Consider the following 15,865-nt stretch of genomic DNA (forward strand, 5'->3'; position numbering starts at 1 on the left):
TATCATCAAAGGAATTATCTAAGTCAGTTTCAGAGATAGACAGTATACAGTGGTGGAAAAAGTACTCAGATTTCATTCTTGAGCAAAAGTAAAAAGTGCAAGTAAATACTATACATCAAATTCCTTATATTAAGCAAACCAGGCGGCACGATTTTCTATTTGTTATTTATTTACGGTCAGTCAGGAGCACACTCCAATGCTCAGACATAATTTACAAACACAGTATTTGTGTTTAGTGAGTCCGTCAGATTAGAGGCAGTAGGGATGACAATGCGTTATATTGATAGGTGCGTGAATTGGAACATATTGCTGTCCTGTCTAAGCATTTGAAATGTAACGAGTACTTTTAGGTGTCAGGGAAAATGTATGGAGTAAAAAGTACATTATTTTCTCTAGGAATGTAGTGGAGTGAAAGTAGTCAAAAATATAAGTAGTAAAGTACATATACCCTCAACAACTACTTAAGTAGTACTTTACACCACTGCCAGGATATGAAAGCTTTTGGTTTCTAGCAAGTTATCTATATCATTAACCTTGTTTCTTAGGCTACATATGTTAATGTGGCTATTTTTAGCACCTTTCTGGGTTGCTTGATAGTTTTTTTATTGCTTTACTGGGAGAAGACATCAATCAAATGTATTTATAAAGCCCTTTTATACATCAGCCGATATCACAAAGTGCTGTACAGAAACCCAGCCTAAACCCCCAAACAGCAAGCAATGCAGGTGTAGAAGCGTGGTGGCTAGGAAAACCTCCCTAGAAAGGCCAAAACCTAGGAAGAAACCTCGAAAGGAACCAGACTCTGAGGGGTGGCCAGTCCTCTTCTGGCTGTGCCGGGTGGAGATTATAACAGAACATGGCCATTAAGGCCAGATCTTTCTCCAAGATTTTCAAACGTTCATAGAGGACCAGCAGGGTCAAATAATAATCACAGTGGTTGTAGAGGGTGCAACAGGTAAGTACATCAGGAGTAAATGTCACTTGGCATTTAGATGTTGAAATAGCAGGTGCGGTAGAGAGAGAGAGTTGAAAACAGCAGGTCTGGGACTCGGTGGCACGTTCAGTGAACAGGTCAGGGTTCCATAGCCGCAGGCAGAAGAGTTGAAACTGGTGCAGCAGCACGACCAGGTGGACTGAGGACAGCAAGGAGTCATCAGGCCAGGTAGTCCTGAGGCATGGTCCTAGGGCTCAGGTCCTCTGGGAGGGGAGGGAGGATGGGAGAGAGAGAGAATTAGAGGGAGCATACTTAAATTCTCACAAGACACCGGATAATAACACCAGATATAACAAACTGACCCTAGCCCCCCAGCACATAGACTACTGCAGCATAGATACTGGAGGCTGAGACAGGGGGGGTCGGGAGACACTGTGTCCCCGTCCAACAATACCCCCAAACAGGGCCAACCAGGCAGGATATAACCCCATCTCCTTTACCAAAGCACATCCCCAACACAACCAGAGGGATATCAACAGACCACCAACCTACTACCCTGAGACAAGGCGGAGTATAGCCCACGAAGATCCCCTCCACTGCACGAGCCCGAGGGGGCGACAAACCGGGCAGGAAGATCAAGTCAGTGACTCAACCCACTCAGCCATCAGTGACTCAACCCACTCAGCCATCAGTGACTCATCCCACTCAGCCATCAGTGACTCAACCCACTCAGCCATCAGTGACTCAACCCACTCAGCCATCAGTGACTCAACCCACTCGAGACATGACCGTGGTATTTATTTGAGCTAATAGTGCAGGGTGAACTGCTCACAGTGGGCTTTCTACTAGGGTAAACTGTCTGTGCTAACAGTATAACTCAGGTTCATAGGCACATGATTACTGCTGACAGTAGCTGAAGGATAAAATGAAGTTACTTACATTATGATTGACAACACACCTGGGAAAATGTACATTTGCAGCAGCATTATGACAGCTCAGTGACACAATGGTAGAGATTATCTGAGCAGAGCTTGGGTCACTAAGTCATTGTCTCAACACGCTCTTGAATTACGAGGACAGGGCCCAGGCACTAAGATGATTCTGATGGTCATTCCTGTAGAGCATCTGCTGTTTCCAAAAGGTGTTGAAGTTACCTATAAAAGTTATGCCAACAGGTCTACAGTAGTCTTTTAGCCAGATGTGTAATGCCAGGAGCTGAATCTTCTGCTGTTGCGGCCGAGCAAATACACAGGGCCTGAAATAACCGTCTGCTTTTGGAGTCTTTCAGAGTTAGAATCAGCTCTTTAAAATCCAGTTTCACCAGTTCTGAGCTGCTCTCCTGTCATTTTACCCCAAATGGACTACGAGAGCGTCAGTCCCCGGCAGCTATTGTAGAACGGTAGGAAGCAGCCTAGTAATTGTAAATTGTACAATTTTGCAGTTTTGGTTTGCTAGCTTCCAGTTAATGCTAGCATTATTTGTGTGTACCCCGTGCATGCTACCTCGTTTTAGTGTGGTTATCATTACTATATTTTTTATAACTGTTAGTCATAATTGCTGCCTATTACGTATGTGTATCAGCAAGGTTTTTGTTTGTATATTAATGTTACCACTGTAATGTATAGCCTTAGATGGTACTGCTGTAGTAAAGGGCACCATTGCCATGTTTCTATAGGTTCCAGAACGACCAGTCCTGGTGGCCTTTTGATTAATTGTTCAGCAGTCTTATGGCTTGGGGGTAGAAGCTGTTAAGGAGCCTTAAGGACCTATACTTGACGCTCCGGTACCGCTTGCCGTGTGGTAGAAGCAAGAACAGTCTATGACCTGGGTGACTGGAGTTCTTGACAAATTTTTTGGCCTTCCTCTGACACCACCTAGTATATAGGTCCTGGATGGCAGGAAGCTTGGCCCCAGTGATATACTGGGCTGTACGCATTACCCTCTGTAGCGCCTTAGAGTCAGATGCAGAGCAATTGCCATAGGTGGTGATGCAACTGGTCAGGATGCTCTCGATGGTGTAGGTGTAGAACTTTTTGAGGATCTGGGGACCCATGGCAAATATTTTCACCTCCAGCTAGCCGTTTTTTCATGATCCTAGGTCTCTGGATTTAGTGACCAATAGATGCACCACTGGGTGGCTTTGCTGAGGCAGGATGAGCTGTCATCTTGATATAGAAGGATATTCTACCTATGTAACATAGCTACTGGACGGCTGACACAATCACGATCATAAAGAAATACTGCAGGAAGTCATGTAGCTCCACAATCTCAGAATCAAACAAATGTAACATCGTAGAGCAGAGGATCATGGTCCCTGATCTTGAGGGTGAAACCGGGACTACATGAGAAGCAGTATCAGGGACGATGCAGAATTGAGTGGCTCAGAGCTAGCGGTCAGCGTTGACGAAGGGAACAGAGCTGTGATGAGTTCCAGTATATTGTCATTGGCTGCTAGCATCAATGTTGAACAGATGCTCAGTATGCAGGTAGCATAACATGAGAGGACAAAGCAGTGTTGGTTCTAGTGATGACGACTGATGTTCCATGCTAATTATTTTATCTAGGAGTGTATGAGAGTACGGTTAACATGTGAGTGTCCATAATGCAAACAGAACTTAAGAGATCATGCTTAAAGGGTAGGAACCTTTTGTGTATTTCAGACTGAAGAACCCATAAAAGTTATCATATGGACCGCCTCTGGAAAAGCAGAATGTAAACACAACACTGTTGCATTAACTTGGACTCAAACTTGTGCTACTGAGAGAGGAGAGATACTCTTCGACGTGCATGTTGTCCTCTTTTCTGTAGGCCATGAGATTAGCAGAGAGATGGATCCTGAGCAGACTACACAATGATCTGACTCCCTTCTATTGGACCATGATAAAGAAACGCTGCACTTAGCTGATGGACATTTGTAATGGAAAAGAATGCATGGTGATATAACAGAAGACATTGTACAGAGAGTAGACAGAATGCTGCAGCTCAGCCATCACATACCATCACATAGCATCACATAGCATCACATAGCATCACATAGCATCACATAGCATCACATAGCATCACATAGCATCACATACCATCACATACCATCACATAGCATCACATACCATCACATAGCATCACATAGCATCACATACCATCACATAGCATCACATAGCATGACATAGCATCACATAGCATCACATAGCATGACATAGCATGACATACCATCACATACCATCACGTAGCATAACACAACATACAGTATACTAACAAACCCCCAGAACTGCAACTAAACAGTAGCTATGTATAACCACCTGTACTATCTAATCCTTGATTCATAAAACCAAAATCGCTACTGTCATTAACGTTGTTCCTCAATTATATAATAGTATTTGGTGTCCAGATGTTTAGTTACGCCGGGACACGTTCCATCATCAGCTGATCCAGGAAGTCATTTTCTGACGATATTGCATGTGACTCAACAACAGCCCAAAGTGAAGGGAAAACAGTGTTTGTGAGGAATGTCAAGAATATTTTGGTGTCTCATTCGACCAACCACTGGCCTTGTGGTTAGTGTCCGCCCTGTGATTGGTAGGTTGGGAGTTTGACACCCGGCCGAGTCATACCAAACACTGTAAAACTGGGACTAAATGAGTCTCTGCTTGGCACTCAGCATTAAGGAAACTAAATGAGTCTCTGCTTGGCACTCAGCATTAAGGAGACTAAATTAGTCTCTGCTTGGCACTCAGCATTAAGGAGACTAAATGAGTCTCTGCTTGGCACTCAACATTAAGGAGACTAAATGAGACTTTGCTTGGCACTCAGCATTAAGGAGATATATTGGTGGTAAGGCTCTGTGATATACTATCATCCTGTCCAGGGCTTGTACACTACTTGTATATCAGGCTGCCTCACACTACACAAACAGGACCTGTTATTGTACCTTTATTCCATGCTGTAATGTATAGAGATACTGATATAGCTCTAGAAACAGGACATGTTATTGTACCTTTATTCCATGCTGTAATGTATAGAGATACTCATATAGATCTAGAAACAGGACATGTTATTGTACCTTTATTCCATGCTGTAATGTATAGAGATACTGATATAGATCTAGAAACAGGACATGTTATTGTACCTTTATTCCATGCTGTAATGTATAGAGATACTGATATAGATCTAGAAACAGGACATGTTATTGTACCTTTATTCCATGCTGTAATGTATAGAGATACTGATATAGATCTAGAAACAGGACATGTTATTGTATCTTTATTCCTTGCTGTAATGTATAGAGATACTGATATAGTTCTAGAAACAGGACATGTTATTGTACCTTTATTCCATGCTGTAATGTATAGAGATACTGATATAGATCTAGAAACAGGACATGTTATTGTACCTTTATTCCATGCTGTAATGTATATATACTGATATAGCTCTCGAAACAGGACATGTTATTGTACCTTTATTCCATGCTGTAATGTATAGAGATACTGATATAGTTCTAGAAACAGGACATGTTATTGTACCTTTATTCCATGCTGTAATGTATAGAGATACTGATATAGATCTAGAAACAGGACATGTTATTGTACCTTTATTCCATGCTGTAATGTATAGAGATACTGATATAGTTCTAGAAACAGGACATGTTATTGTACCTTTATTCCATGCTGTAATGTATAGAGATACTGATATAGATCTAGAAACAGGACATGTTATTGTACCTTTATTCCATGCTGTAATGTATAGAGATACTGATATAGTTCTAGAAACAGGACATGTTATTGTACCTTTATTCCATGCTGTAATGTATAGAGATACTGATATAGCTCTAGAAACAGGACATGTTATTGTACCTTTATTCCATGCTGTAATGTATAGAGATACTGATATAGTTCTAGAAACAGGACATGTTATTGTACCTTTATTCCATGCTGTAATGTAAAGAGATACTGATATAGTTCTAGAAACAGGACATGTTATTGTACCTTTATTCCATGCTGTAATGTATAGAGATACTGATATAGTTCTAGAAACAGGACATGTTATTGTACCTTTATTCCATACTGTAATGTATAGAGATACTGATATAGTTCTAGAAACAGGACATGTTATTGTACCTTTATTCCATACTGTAATGTATAGAGATACTGATATAGTTCTAGAAACAGGACATGTTATTGTACCTTTATTCCATACTGTAATGTATAGAGATACTGATATAGTTCTAGAAATAGGACATGTTATTGTACCTTTATTCCATACTGTAATGTATAGAGATACTGATATAGTTCTAGAAACAGGACATGTTATTGTACCTTTATTCCATACTGTAATGTATAGAGATACTGATATAGTTCTAGAAACAGGACCTGTTATTGTACCTTTATTCCATGCTGTAATGTATAGAGATACTGATATAGATCTAGAAACAGGACATGTTATTGTACCTTTATTCCATGCTGTAATGTATAGAGATACTGATATAGTTCTAGAAACAGGACATGTTATTGTACCTTTATTCCATGTTGTAATGTATAGAGATACTGATATAGTTCTAGAAACAGGACATGTTATTGTAGCTTTATTCCATGATGTAATGTATAGAGATACTGATATAGTTCTAGAAACAGGACATGTTATTGTACCTTTATTCCATGCTGTAATGTATAGAGATACTGATATAGTTCTAGAAACAGGACATGTTATTGTACCTTTATTCCATGCTGTAATGTATAGAGATACTGATATAGATCTAGAAACAGGACATGTTATTGTACCTTTATTCCATGCTGTAATGTATAGAGATACTGATATAGATCTAGAAACAGGACATGTTATTGTACCTTTATTCCATGCTGTAATGTATAGAGATACTGATATAGTTCTAGAAACAGGACATGTTATTGTACCTTTATTCCATGCTGTAATGTATAGAGATACTGATATAGTTCTAGAAACAGGACATGTTATTGTACCTTTATTCCATGCTGTAATGTATAGAGATACTGATATAGTTCTAGAAACAGGACATGTTATTGTACCTTTATTCCATGCTGTAATGTATAGAGATACTGATATAGTTCTAGAAACAGGACATGTTATTGTACCTTTATTCCATGCTGTAATGTATAGAGATACTGATATAGTTCTAGAAACAGGACATGTTATTGTACCTTTATTCCATGCTGTAATGTATAGAGATACTGATATAGTTCTAGAAACAGGACCTGTTAATGTACCTTTATTCCATGCTGTAATGTATAGAGATACTGATATAGATCTAGAAACAGGACATGTTATTGTATCTTTATTCTATGCTGTAATGTATAGAGATACTGATATAGTTCTAGAAACAGGACATGTTATTGTACCTTTATTCCATGCTGTAATGTATAGAGATACTGATATAGTTCTAGAAACAGGACATGTTATTGTATCTTTATTCTATGCTGTAATGTATAGAGATACTGATATAGTTCTAGAAACAGGACATGTTATTGTATCTTTATTCCATGCTGTAATGTATAGAGATACTGATATAGTTCTAGAAACAGGACATGTTATTGTACCTTTATTCCATGCTGTAATTTATAGAGATACTGATATAGTTCTAGAAACAGGACATGTTATTGTACCTTTATTCCATGCTGTAATGTATAGAGATACTGATATAGTTCTAGAAACAGGACATGTTATTATACCTTTATTCCATGCTGTAATGTATAGAGATACTGATATAGATCTAGAAACAGGACCTGTTATTGTACCTTTATTCCATGCTGTAATGTATAGAGATACTGATATAGTTCTAGAAACAGGACATGTTATTGTACCTTTATTCCATACTGTAATGTATAGAGATACTGATATAGTTCTAGAAACAGGACCTGTTATTGTACCTTTATTCCATGCTGTAATGTATAGAGATACTGATATAGATCTAGAAACAGGACATGTTATTGTACCTTTATTCCATGCTGTAATGTATAGAGATACTGATATAGTTCTAGAAACAGGACATGTTATTGTACCTTTATTCCATGCTGTAATGTATAGAGATACTGATATAGTTCTAGAAACAGGACATGTTATTGTACCTTTATTCCATGCTGTAATGTATAGAGATACTGATATAGTTCTAGAAACAGGACATGATATTGTACCTTTATTCCATGCTGTAATGTATAGAGATACTGATATAGTTCTAGAAACAGGACATGTTATTGTACCTTTATTCCATGCTGTAATGTATAGAGATACTGATATAGATCTAGAAACAGGACCTGTTATTGTACCTTTATTCCATGCTGTAATGTATAGAGATACTGATATAGTTCTAGAAACAGGACCTGTTATTGTACCTTTATTCCATGCTGTAATGTATAGAGATACTGATATAGATCTAGAAACAGGACATGTTATTGTATCTTTATTCTATGCTGTAATGTATAGAGATACTGATATAGTTCTAGAAACAGGACATGTTATTGTACCTTTATTCCATGCTGTAATGTATAGAGATACTGATATAGTTCTAGAAACAGGACATGTTATTGTATCTTTATTCTATGCTGTAATGTATAAAGATACTGATATAGTTCTAGAAACAGGACCTGTTATTGTACCTTTATTCCATGCTGTAATGTATAGAGATACTGATATAGTTCTAGAAACAGGACCTGTTATTGTACCTTTATTCCATGCTGTAATGTATAGAGATACTGATATAGTTCTAGAAACAGGACATGTTATTGTACCTTTATTCCATGCTGTAATGTATAGAGATACTGATATAGATCTAGAAACAGGACATGTTATTGTACCTTTATTCCATGCTGTAATGTATAGAGATACTGATATAGTTCTAGAAACAGGACATGTTATTGTACCTTTATTCCATGCTGTAATGTATAGAGATACTGATATAGCTAGAAACAGGACATGTTATTGTACCTTTATTCCATGCTGTAATGTATAGAGATACTGATATAGATCTAGAAACATGACATGTTATTGTATCTTTATTCTATGCTGTAATGTATAGAGATACTGATATAGCTAGAAACAGGACATGTTATTGTACCTTTATTCCATGCTGTAATGTATAGAGATACTGATATAGATCTAGAAACAGGACATGTTATTGTACCTTTATTCCATGCTGTAATGTATAGAGATACTGATATAGTTCTAGAAACAGGACCTGTTATTGTACCTTTATTCCATGCTGTAATGTATAGAGATACTGATATAGTTCTAGAAACAGGACATGTTATTGTATCTTTATTCTATGCTGTAATGTATAAAGATACTGATATAGTTCTATCACAATAAACAGTTAGCTGACAATTTCTCCATTTAATGGATATTTCATTGGTGTTTCAGAAAAATGTCTGCTTCCAAAATTAAACCAAACAGAAATTACCATACCTTATCTGATCTCATAACAGCTTCCTTAGGAGTTAAGGAGCTTAACGGATTCACAGCTCAAACTGTATCTGAATTCACATGTTTGCTTCCATTTCTGTGAGTCACTGTGTCACAGAGATGGTCTGCCTCTGCTTGCTTTAACTTCATCCAAAGTACAGTGTAAACACCTTTAGTCTGCTTTTCTGCGACACGTTGAAGAGGATTTGTAATCATGGCTCTCTTTTCATTTCTATTTACAGGACCTTGTCTCAGGGAGCTGTTGTCAAAGACTGGACTAGAAGATCATTATGAAAACAAGCTGATGTTAAGTTCTGTCCTTGAGATAAATGCTGATACTACATCAGATGAACCTCTTACCACTATGCAGTCACTTCCAGGGGCCTTCCTTAAGAAATTAATGATGGCAAATGTGAATGCTAGGAGTGTGAAATGTCTGACCACTGACCAGGAGGTTTCCTATTGTGGTGTAGACAACATGGACACTGACACTGATAGCAAAAATGTCATTAATCCACTGGACCTGATTACAGCCCTGTTTCTCTGTTCAGACAGTTTCCTGCAGCAGGAGATGGTCCAGAAAATGTCCACGTGTCAGTTTGCTGTTCCTCTGCTGCTGCCCAACTGTGACACAGAACAAAGCACTTTGATGCTGTGGGCCTTGAGGGACATAGTGAGGAAGTTTAGATCCTCTTCCCAAACAGCCACAAATGCTTTTGTGGAGGAGAGAATTGTTGTCTCTGATATTCCTATGGTGTCCTTTGTTAGGTTAGGAGAGAGTAGCTTGTCCAAGTCTCAGATTTTGAACAAGTTGCTTAGTAACCCTCAACAGTACCATGATACATTTGTTCATGATGATATGGAATGTGGCGATGTCCCTTTGCAAATTTCAGATGGTCTGGTTGAAATCAGCTGGTACCTTCCATGTGGGAACAGAAACATAGACATGTTCACTAAGCCTGTGGTGGTGGCCAATCTCAGAGGAGACATCAGGTCCTTTGAAACACAGTTCTCCTTTCTGTGTCAAACATCAGCTGCAGTTTACATTTTCATTGATGATTTTGAGGCAGATCTCAAGGTTTTGGAAGGCAAAATCACAAAAGCAGAGTTATTTCTGGTTGTCAACTATCAGAATAAAACATTCAGGGTGGACACATTGAAGAAAATTATCACAAAATACAGTATCAACCCAACAAATGTGATTGTGAAGAATAAGCAGAATGATCCAGAATTTGTCAAAACCCTGCAGTCATCTGTAGGTGACATCATCGAACAAAGTAATAACAGATTGACAATTGAAAACATGGCTACCGTGGCTCGTCAGAGTAAGATTCTGGTTGATGAAGACTGTGATGAGTGTCAGAGTGCCAGGAAGATGGCAGATAAAATCACCAGAAACTTCAAAGACACAATGAAATTCAAAGACCAACAGCTACCCTTACAAGGGCAAATCTGGAAAGAGATTTCCCAGCTGGAGAAAGAGAGATGTAGACTGAGAAAAGCAGGGGATCAAAACATTGAACACTACAAGAGCTCTCTGAAGAGAAAGGAGGAAGAGCTGAGAGAGAGGCAACATAAATGTGACATATCAGAAGCAATGGAAAGCTTCATTTTAGGAATGTCAAGATCAGGACCTGAGCGTTCCTATTTCCTCAAATGGATGCGGATAAATCTGGACAATCTGTCACGTCAGAACCTGTCTGCTTTGCGGGACCGGTACAAAGATCTTTGCCAACGTTCTCCTGAGAAAAAAGACGACATTAAAGATTTGCATAAGCAATTATCTGATTGTTCCTTAGGTCTTGAACACTTCCTGCGTGAGTTGGGCCAGTTATATGAAGCTGCCTGCTCCCTCCCTGAAGACAGTCCTCAAAGGAAACAGATGGAGCATCTCCCTGGATTGTGTGCTCAGATGCTGTTGGATGGTTTCCCCATTGAGCTTGTGGATGGAGATGCATCAAATATCCCTCTGAAATGGATATCAGCTGTACTGACTCAGCTTCATACACTTGTGGACTCTAACAGCAAGATCCGGGTTGTCACAGTTTTAGGGGTCCAAAACACAGGGAAGTCCACTCTCCTCAACACCATGTTTGGAGTCCAGTTTGCTGTCAGCAGTGGAAGATGCACCAGAGGGGCATTCATGCTACTGATTAAAGTCAACAAAGAATTCAAGGAGGAGTTGAAATGTGACTTCATCATGGTGATTGACACAGAGGGGTTGAAATCACCAGAGTTGGCTCAACTAGATGACAGCCATGAACATGACAATGAACTGGCAACACTGGTGATAGGACTCAGTGATGTCACTATCATCAACATCGCCATGGAGAACTCCACAGAGATGAAAGACATTCTACAGATTGTTGTTCATGCTTTTATCAGGATGAAGGAAGTGGGAAAGAAGCCGATATGTCATTTTGTGCACCAGAATGTGTCAGACGTGTCTGCTCATGACAACAACATGAGGGACAGAAAGAAGTTGTTGGAACAGTTGAATGAAATGACCCAGGCAGCAGCCAGAATGGAGAAGGAGAATATCACTAAGTTCACTGACGTGATGGAGTATGATCCAGACACAAGCAGCTGCTATATCCCAGGACTCTGGCATGGGACTCCCCCTATGGCTCAAGTCAATGCTGGATACAGTGAGGCTGTGTACAACTTCAAGAAGACCTTGATGAATGATTTCAGAAAATGCCAGAGTAATGATGACATGACACATTTCCTGAAGTGGACACAAACCTTATGGGAGGCAGTGAAATTTGAGAAATTCATCTTCAGTTTCAGGAACAGCTTGGTTGCAGATGCATATTCCAGATTATGCTCTGAGTACAATGGTTGGGAATGGACCTTCCAGAAGGAGATGTATAAATGGATGGTGAGTGCTGAAACTAAAATATCCAATATTGTCATGACAGATCAACATCCCCAGAGGTCCATAAGAGATGTGCTACAAGTCTTCATGATAGAAGCATCTGGGAAACTGTCATTGGAAGAAAAGAAAATCCAAGACAATCTAGTGAAATACTTTGATAAGCAAGACGGCCATGTCAATCTGGTGGAAAAATACAAGGAGGACTTTGTGTCCAGGGCTAAAACACTGAGACGAGAGACAGAAAACACAGTGAGGAACAAACTGCATGGAGTTGTTGAAATTAAAGAGGGAATGACCAAACTAAACATCAAGAGTTCTCAGGCAAGTACAATGGAGAGAAAGGTTCTATATCTGCTTCAGAAATGTAGACAGAATAAATCTGTTCTATCAGATCAGGAACTCCGTAAAGAGTTTGAAACCATGTGGAGGAAAACTCTATCTGAGATACACTTCAAAGGACTCCCAAGAAGAGATGTGGCTCAAGATACCTTCCTCATGTTAAGGGGAAATCTATCAACAAGGGGTGGGCACGTCAATAGTATGGTGGTTGGAAACAATCTGGTGGAATGTGGTAAAAAAGAATTTGTTGTGGAAACTGGGGGTTTTGGGGAGAAATGTGGGGGCTTATTTAAGCACTGGGATATCAACCATTACAGGAATAAACTACAAGAGTTGTGTGATGACATCATAACACAGTGTCAGTTGTTTATAACACAGAAGGTGGAAAACAAAACAGATTACCATGATACTTACATCAAAGAGCTGCTGAACAAGATTGATGAAACATTGCAACAACAGAAGAATGTAAAAATCAGTGAGGAATGTGAGGTTTCTCTGAAGCTACACATCTGTGGCAGAGCAGCCAGAGAGTTCCAGAAGATGCATAATGATTTCATTGAAGTCAATGACCCAAGGAAGTGTCTGGAACAGTCTAAGAACAAGTACCTTACTGAGTTCAGAGACTTGTTTCATAACTGAGACCAGTGCCTAAAGAAAGCTGAAGAGTTCTCTAAGCTCTTACGACCAGCTGTACAGGACTATGTGAACAAAATGATTGGTCCTGATATGGTTGATGAAGTGAAGACAGGTAAAGGGTCAGAGGATTACAGCACAAGAGGGGCTTTCCAGTTCTCCATTTTAAAACCGCTCCTGACAGATAGAGAATATGAGACATGTAAAGGGTACATGATCTCCCAGAAGACTGGAAGGCATTAACAACTCATGATGCAATGAAGAGCTTGAAAGCGGCTTTCAACATGAAATAAAGTGGAGTTCTACTGTATATAATTACTCTTGTTCATCAACATGTTAACATACAATTGAACATTCAGAGACTTGACAACCAGAAACAATTCTGGTTTCATCACAGAATCAAAATATAAGGAGGCAGTCACCCAGAGTTGTTGAAATAATGTGCAGGCCAGGAAATACACAACTGGGTCACAAGTCATATTTACAAATACATTAATAAACTATATGACCTCTTAGCAATTTACATATCTGATGTTCCATAATGAAATAACTAACACGTTGCATTTTATGTGAAAGTAATACAATATTCTAATCTAAGTACATCTATACAACTCATGATGTAGTAAGAAAATCATTTTAAGTAAATGTAGTAATCAAACAAATGGAAGAAAAGTAAACGTGAACACCAATGGGCTAACCAACAGATTGAGCTTTTTGACCTTTATAAACACAATATACAGGTAAATAATGAGCTCGTCTGACATTGTTTGTTTATTTTCAATTATAATAATTATATTTCTCTCATTTACTTTTCCATCTATCCTACAGTAGGGCTTGATATGCCTTAATCACAGATTATGAAGGGACTGCATCATTTAGTGGTTGACCTGCCCTTTGTTTTTATTTGTTATTTGATATTTGTTATTTGAACATTTACTTTTTAATCTTAATGTAATTTTTTATTTAGAGAATAATTTGTTGTTTCATATACAGGTATTACACATGTATTGGTCTCTTAAATCATTTACTTCAACAAGAATGATTACTAAGTAGACTTCAAATCTGTTTTTAATTGATCACACCTTCTAATAGTGATTTGTTCAATGACTTCATTGCTTTGAACGCATTATTTTGGATAAAGTGTAATTCATAATCAGTGACCATCAGTAATGTAACTTCATTAAAACTCTTCAGGTATGCTTGATGTATACAGTATGTTCTGAAGTACTGCTTAGTGACCATCAGTAATGTAACTTCATTAAAACTCTTCATGGATGCTTGATGTATACAGTATGTTCTGAAGTACTGCTTAGTGACCATCAGTAATGTAACTTCATTAATACTCTTCATGGATGCTTGATGTACACTACCGTTCAAAAGTTTGGGGTCACATTTTTGTCCATTAAAATAACATCAAATTGATCAGAAAAACAGTGTAGACGTTGTTAATGTTGTAAATGATAGTTGTAGCTGGAAATGGCAGATTTTTCTATGGAATATCTACATAGGCGTAGAGGCCCATTATCAGAAACCATCACTCCTGTGTTCCAATGGCATGTTGTGTTAGCTAATCCAAGTTTATCATTTTAAAAGGCTAATTGATCATTAGAAAACCCTTTAACAATTTTGTTAGCATAGCTGAAAACTGTTGTCCTGATTAAAGAAGCAATAAAACTGGCCTTCTTTAGACTAGTTGAGTATCTGGAGCGTCAGCATTTGTGGGTTCGATTACAGGCTCGAAATGGCCAGAAACAGAGACCTTTCTTCTCAAACTCGTCAGTTTATTCTTGTTCTGAGAAATGAAGGCTATTCCATGCGAGAAATTGTCAAGAAACTGAAGATCTCGTACTCCGCTGTGTACTACTCCCTTCAGAGAACAGAGCAAACTGGCCCTAACCAGAATAGAAAGAGGAGTGGGAGGCCCCGGTGCACAACTGAATAAGAGGACAAGTACATTAGAGTGTCTAGTTTAAGAAACAGACGCCTCACGAGTCTTCAACTGGCAGCTTCATTAAATAGTACCCGCAAAACACCAGTCTCAACGACAACAGTGAAGAGGCGACTCCGGGATGCTGGCCTTCTAGGCAGAGTTCCTCTGTTCAGTGTCTGTGTTCTTTTGCCCATCTTAATATTTTTTTTTTATTGGCCAGTCTGACATATGGCTTTTTCTTTGCAAGTTCTCAATTACCCTCAACAGCCCAACTCCAGTCCTCCAGTACCCCCAACAACCCAACTCCAGTCCTCCAGTACCCTCAACAGCCCTCCAGTACCCTCAACAGCCCAACTCCAGTCCTCCAGTACCCCAACAGCCCAACTCCAGTCCTCCAGTACCCCCAACAGCCCAACTCCAGTCCTCCAGTACCCCCAACAGCCCAACTCCAGTCCTCCTGTACCCCAAACAGCCCAACTCCAGTCCTCCTGTACCCCCAACAGCCCAACTCCAGTCCTCCTGTACCCCCAACAGCCCAACTCCAGTCCTCCTGTACCCCCAACAGCCCAACTCCAGTCCTCCTGTACCCCCAACAGCCCAACTCCAGTCCTCCAGTACCCCCAGCAGCCCAACTCCAGTCCTCCTGTACCCTCAACAGCCCAACTCCAGTCCTCCTGTACCCCCAACAGCCCAACTCCAGTCCTCCTGTACCCCCAACAGCCCAACTCCA

The 15,865-nt window shown here is 39.4% G+C and overlaps 1 protein-coding gene across 1 annotated transcript in view; it reads left to right on the forward strand.

The window, feature by feature from the left end:
• Window positions 1–15,337, forward strand: part of LOC139579769 (interferon-induced very large GTPase 1-like) — a 28,112-nt gene extending 12,775 nt beyond the window's left edge. The window contains 1 exon segment of the mRNA XM_071408590.1: window positions 9,598–15,337. Coding sequence (XP_071264691.1) covers window positions 9,598–13,448 — 3,851 coding nt within the window. The 3' untranslated portion in view covers window positions 13,449–15,337.
• The last annotated feature ends 528 nt before the right edge of the window (window positions 15,338–15,865 follow it).

The sequence above is a fragment of the Salvelinus alpinus genome, chromosome 6 (assembly GCF_045679555.1).
Source record: "Salvelinus alpinus chromosome 6, SLU_Salpinus.1, whole genome shotgun sequence".
Classification (NCBI taxonomy): Eukaryota; Metazoa; Chordata; class Actinopteri; order Salmoniformes; family Salmonidae; genus Salvelinus; species Salvelinus alpinus.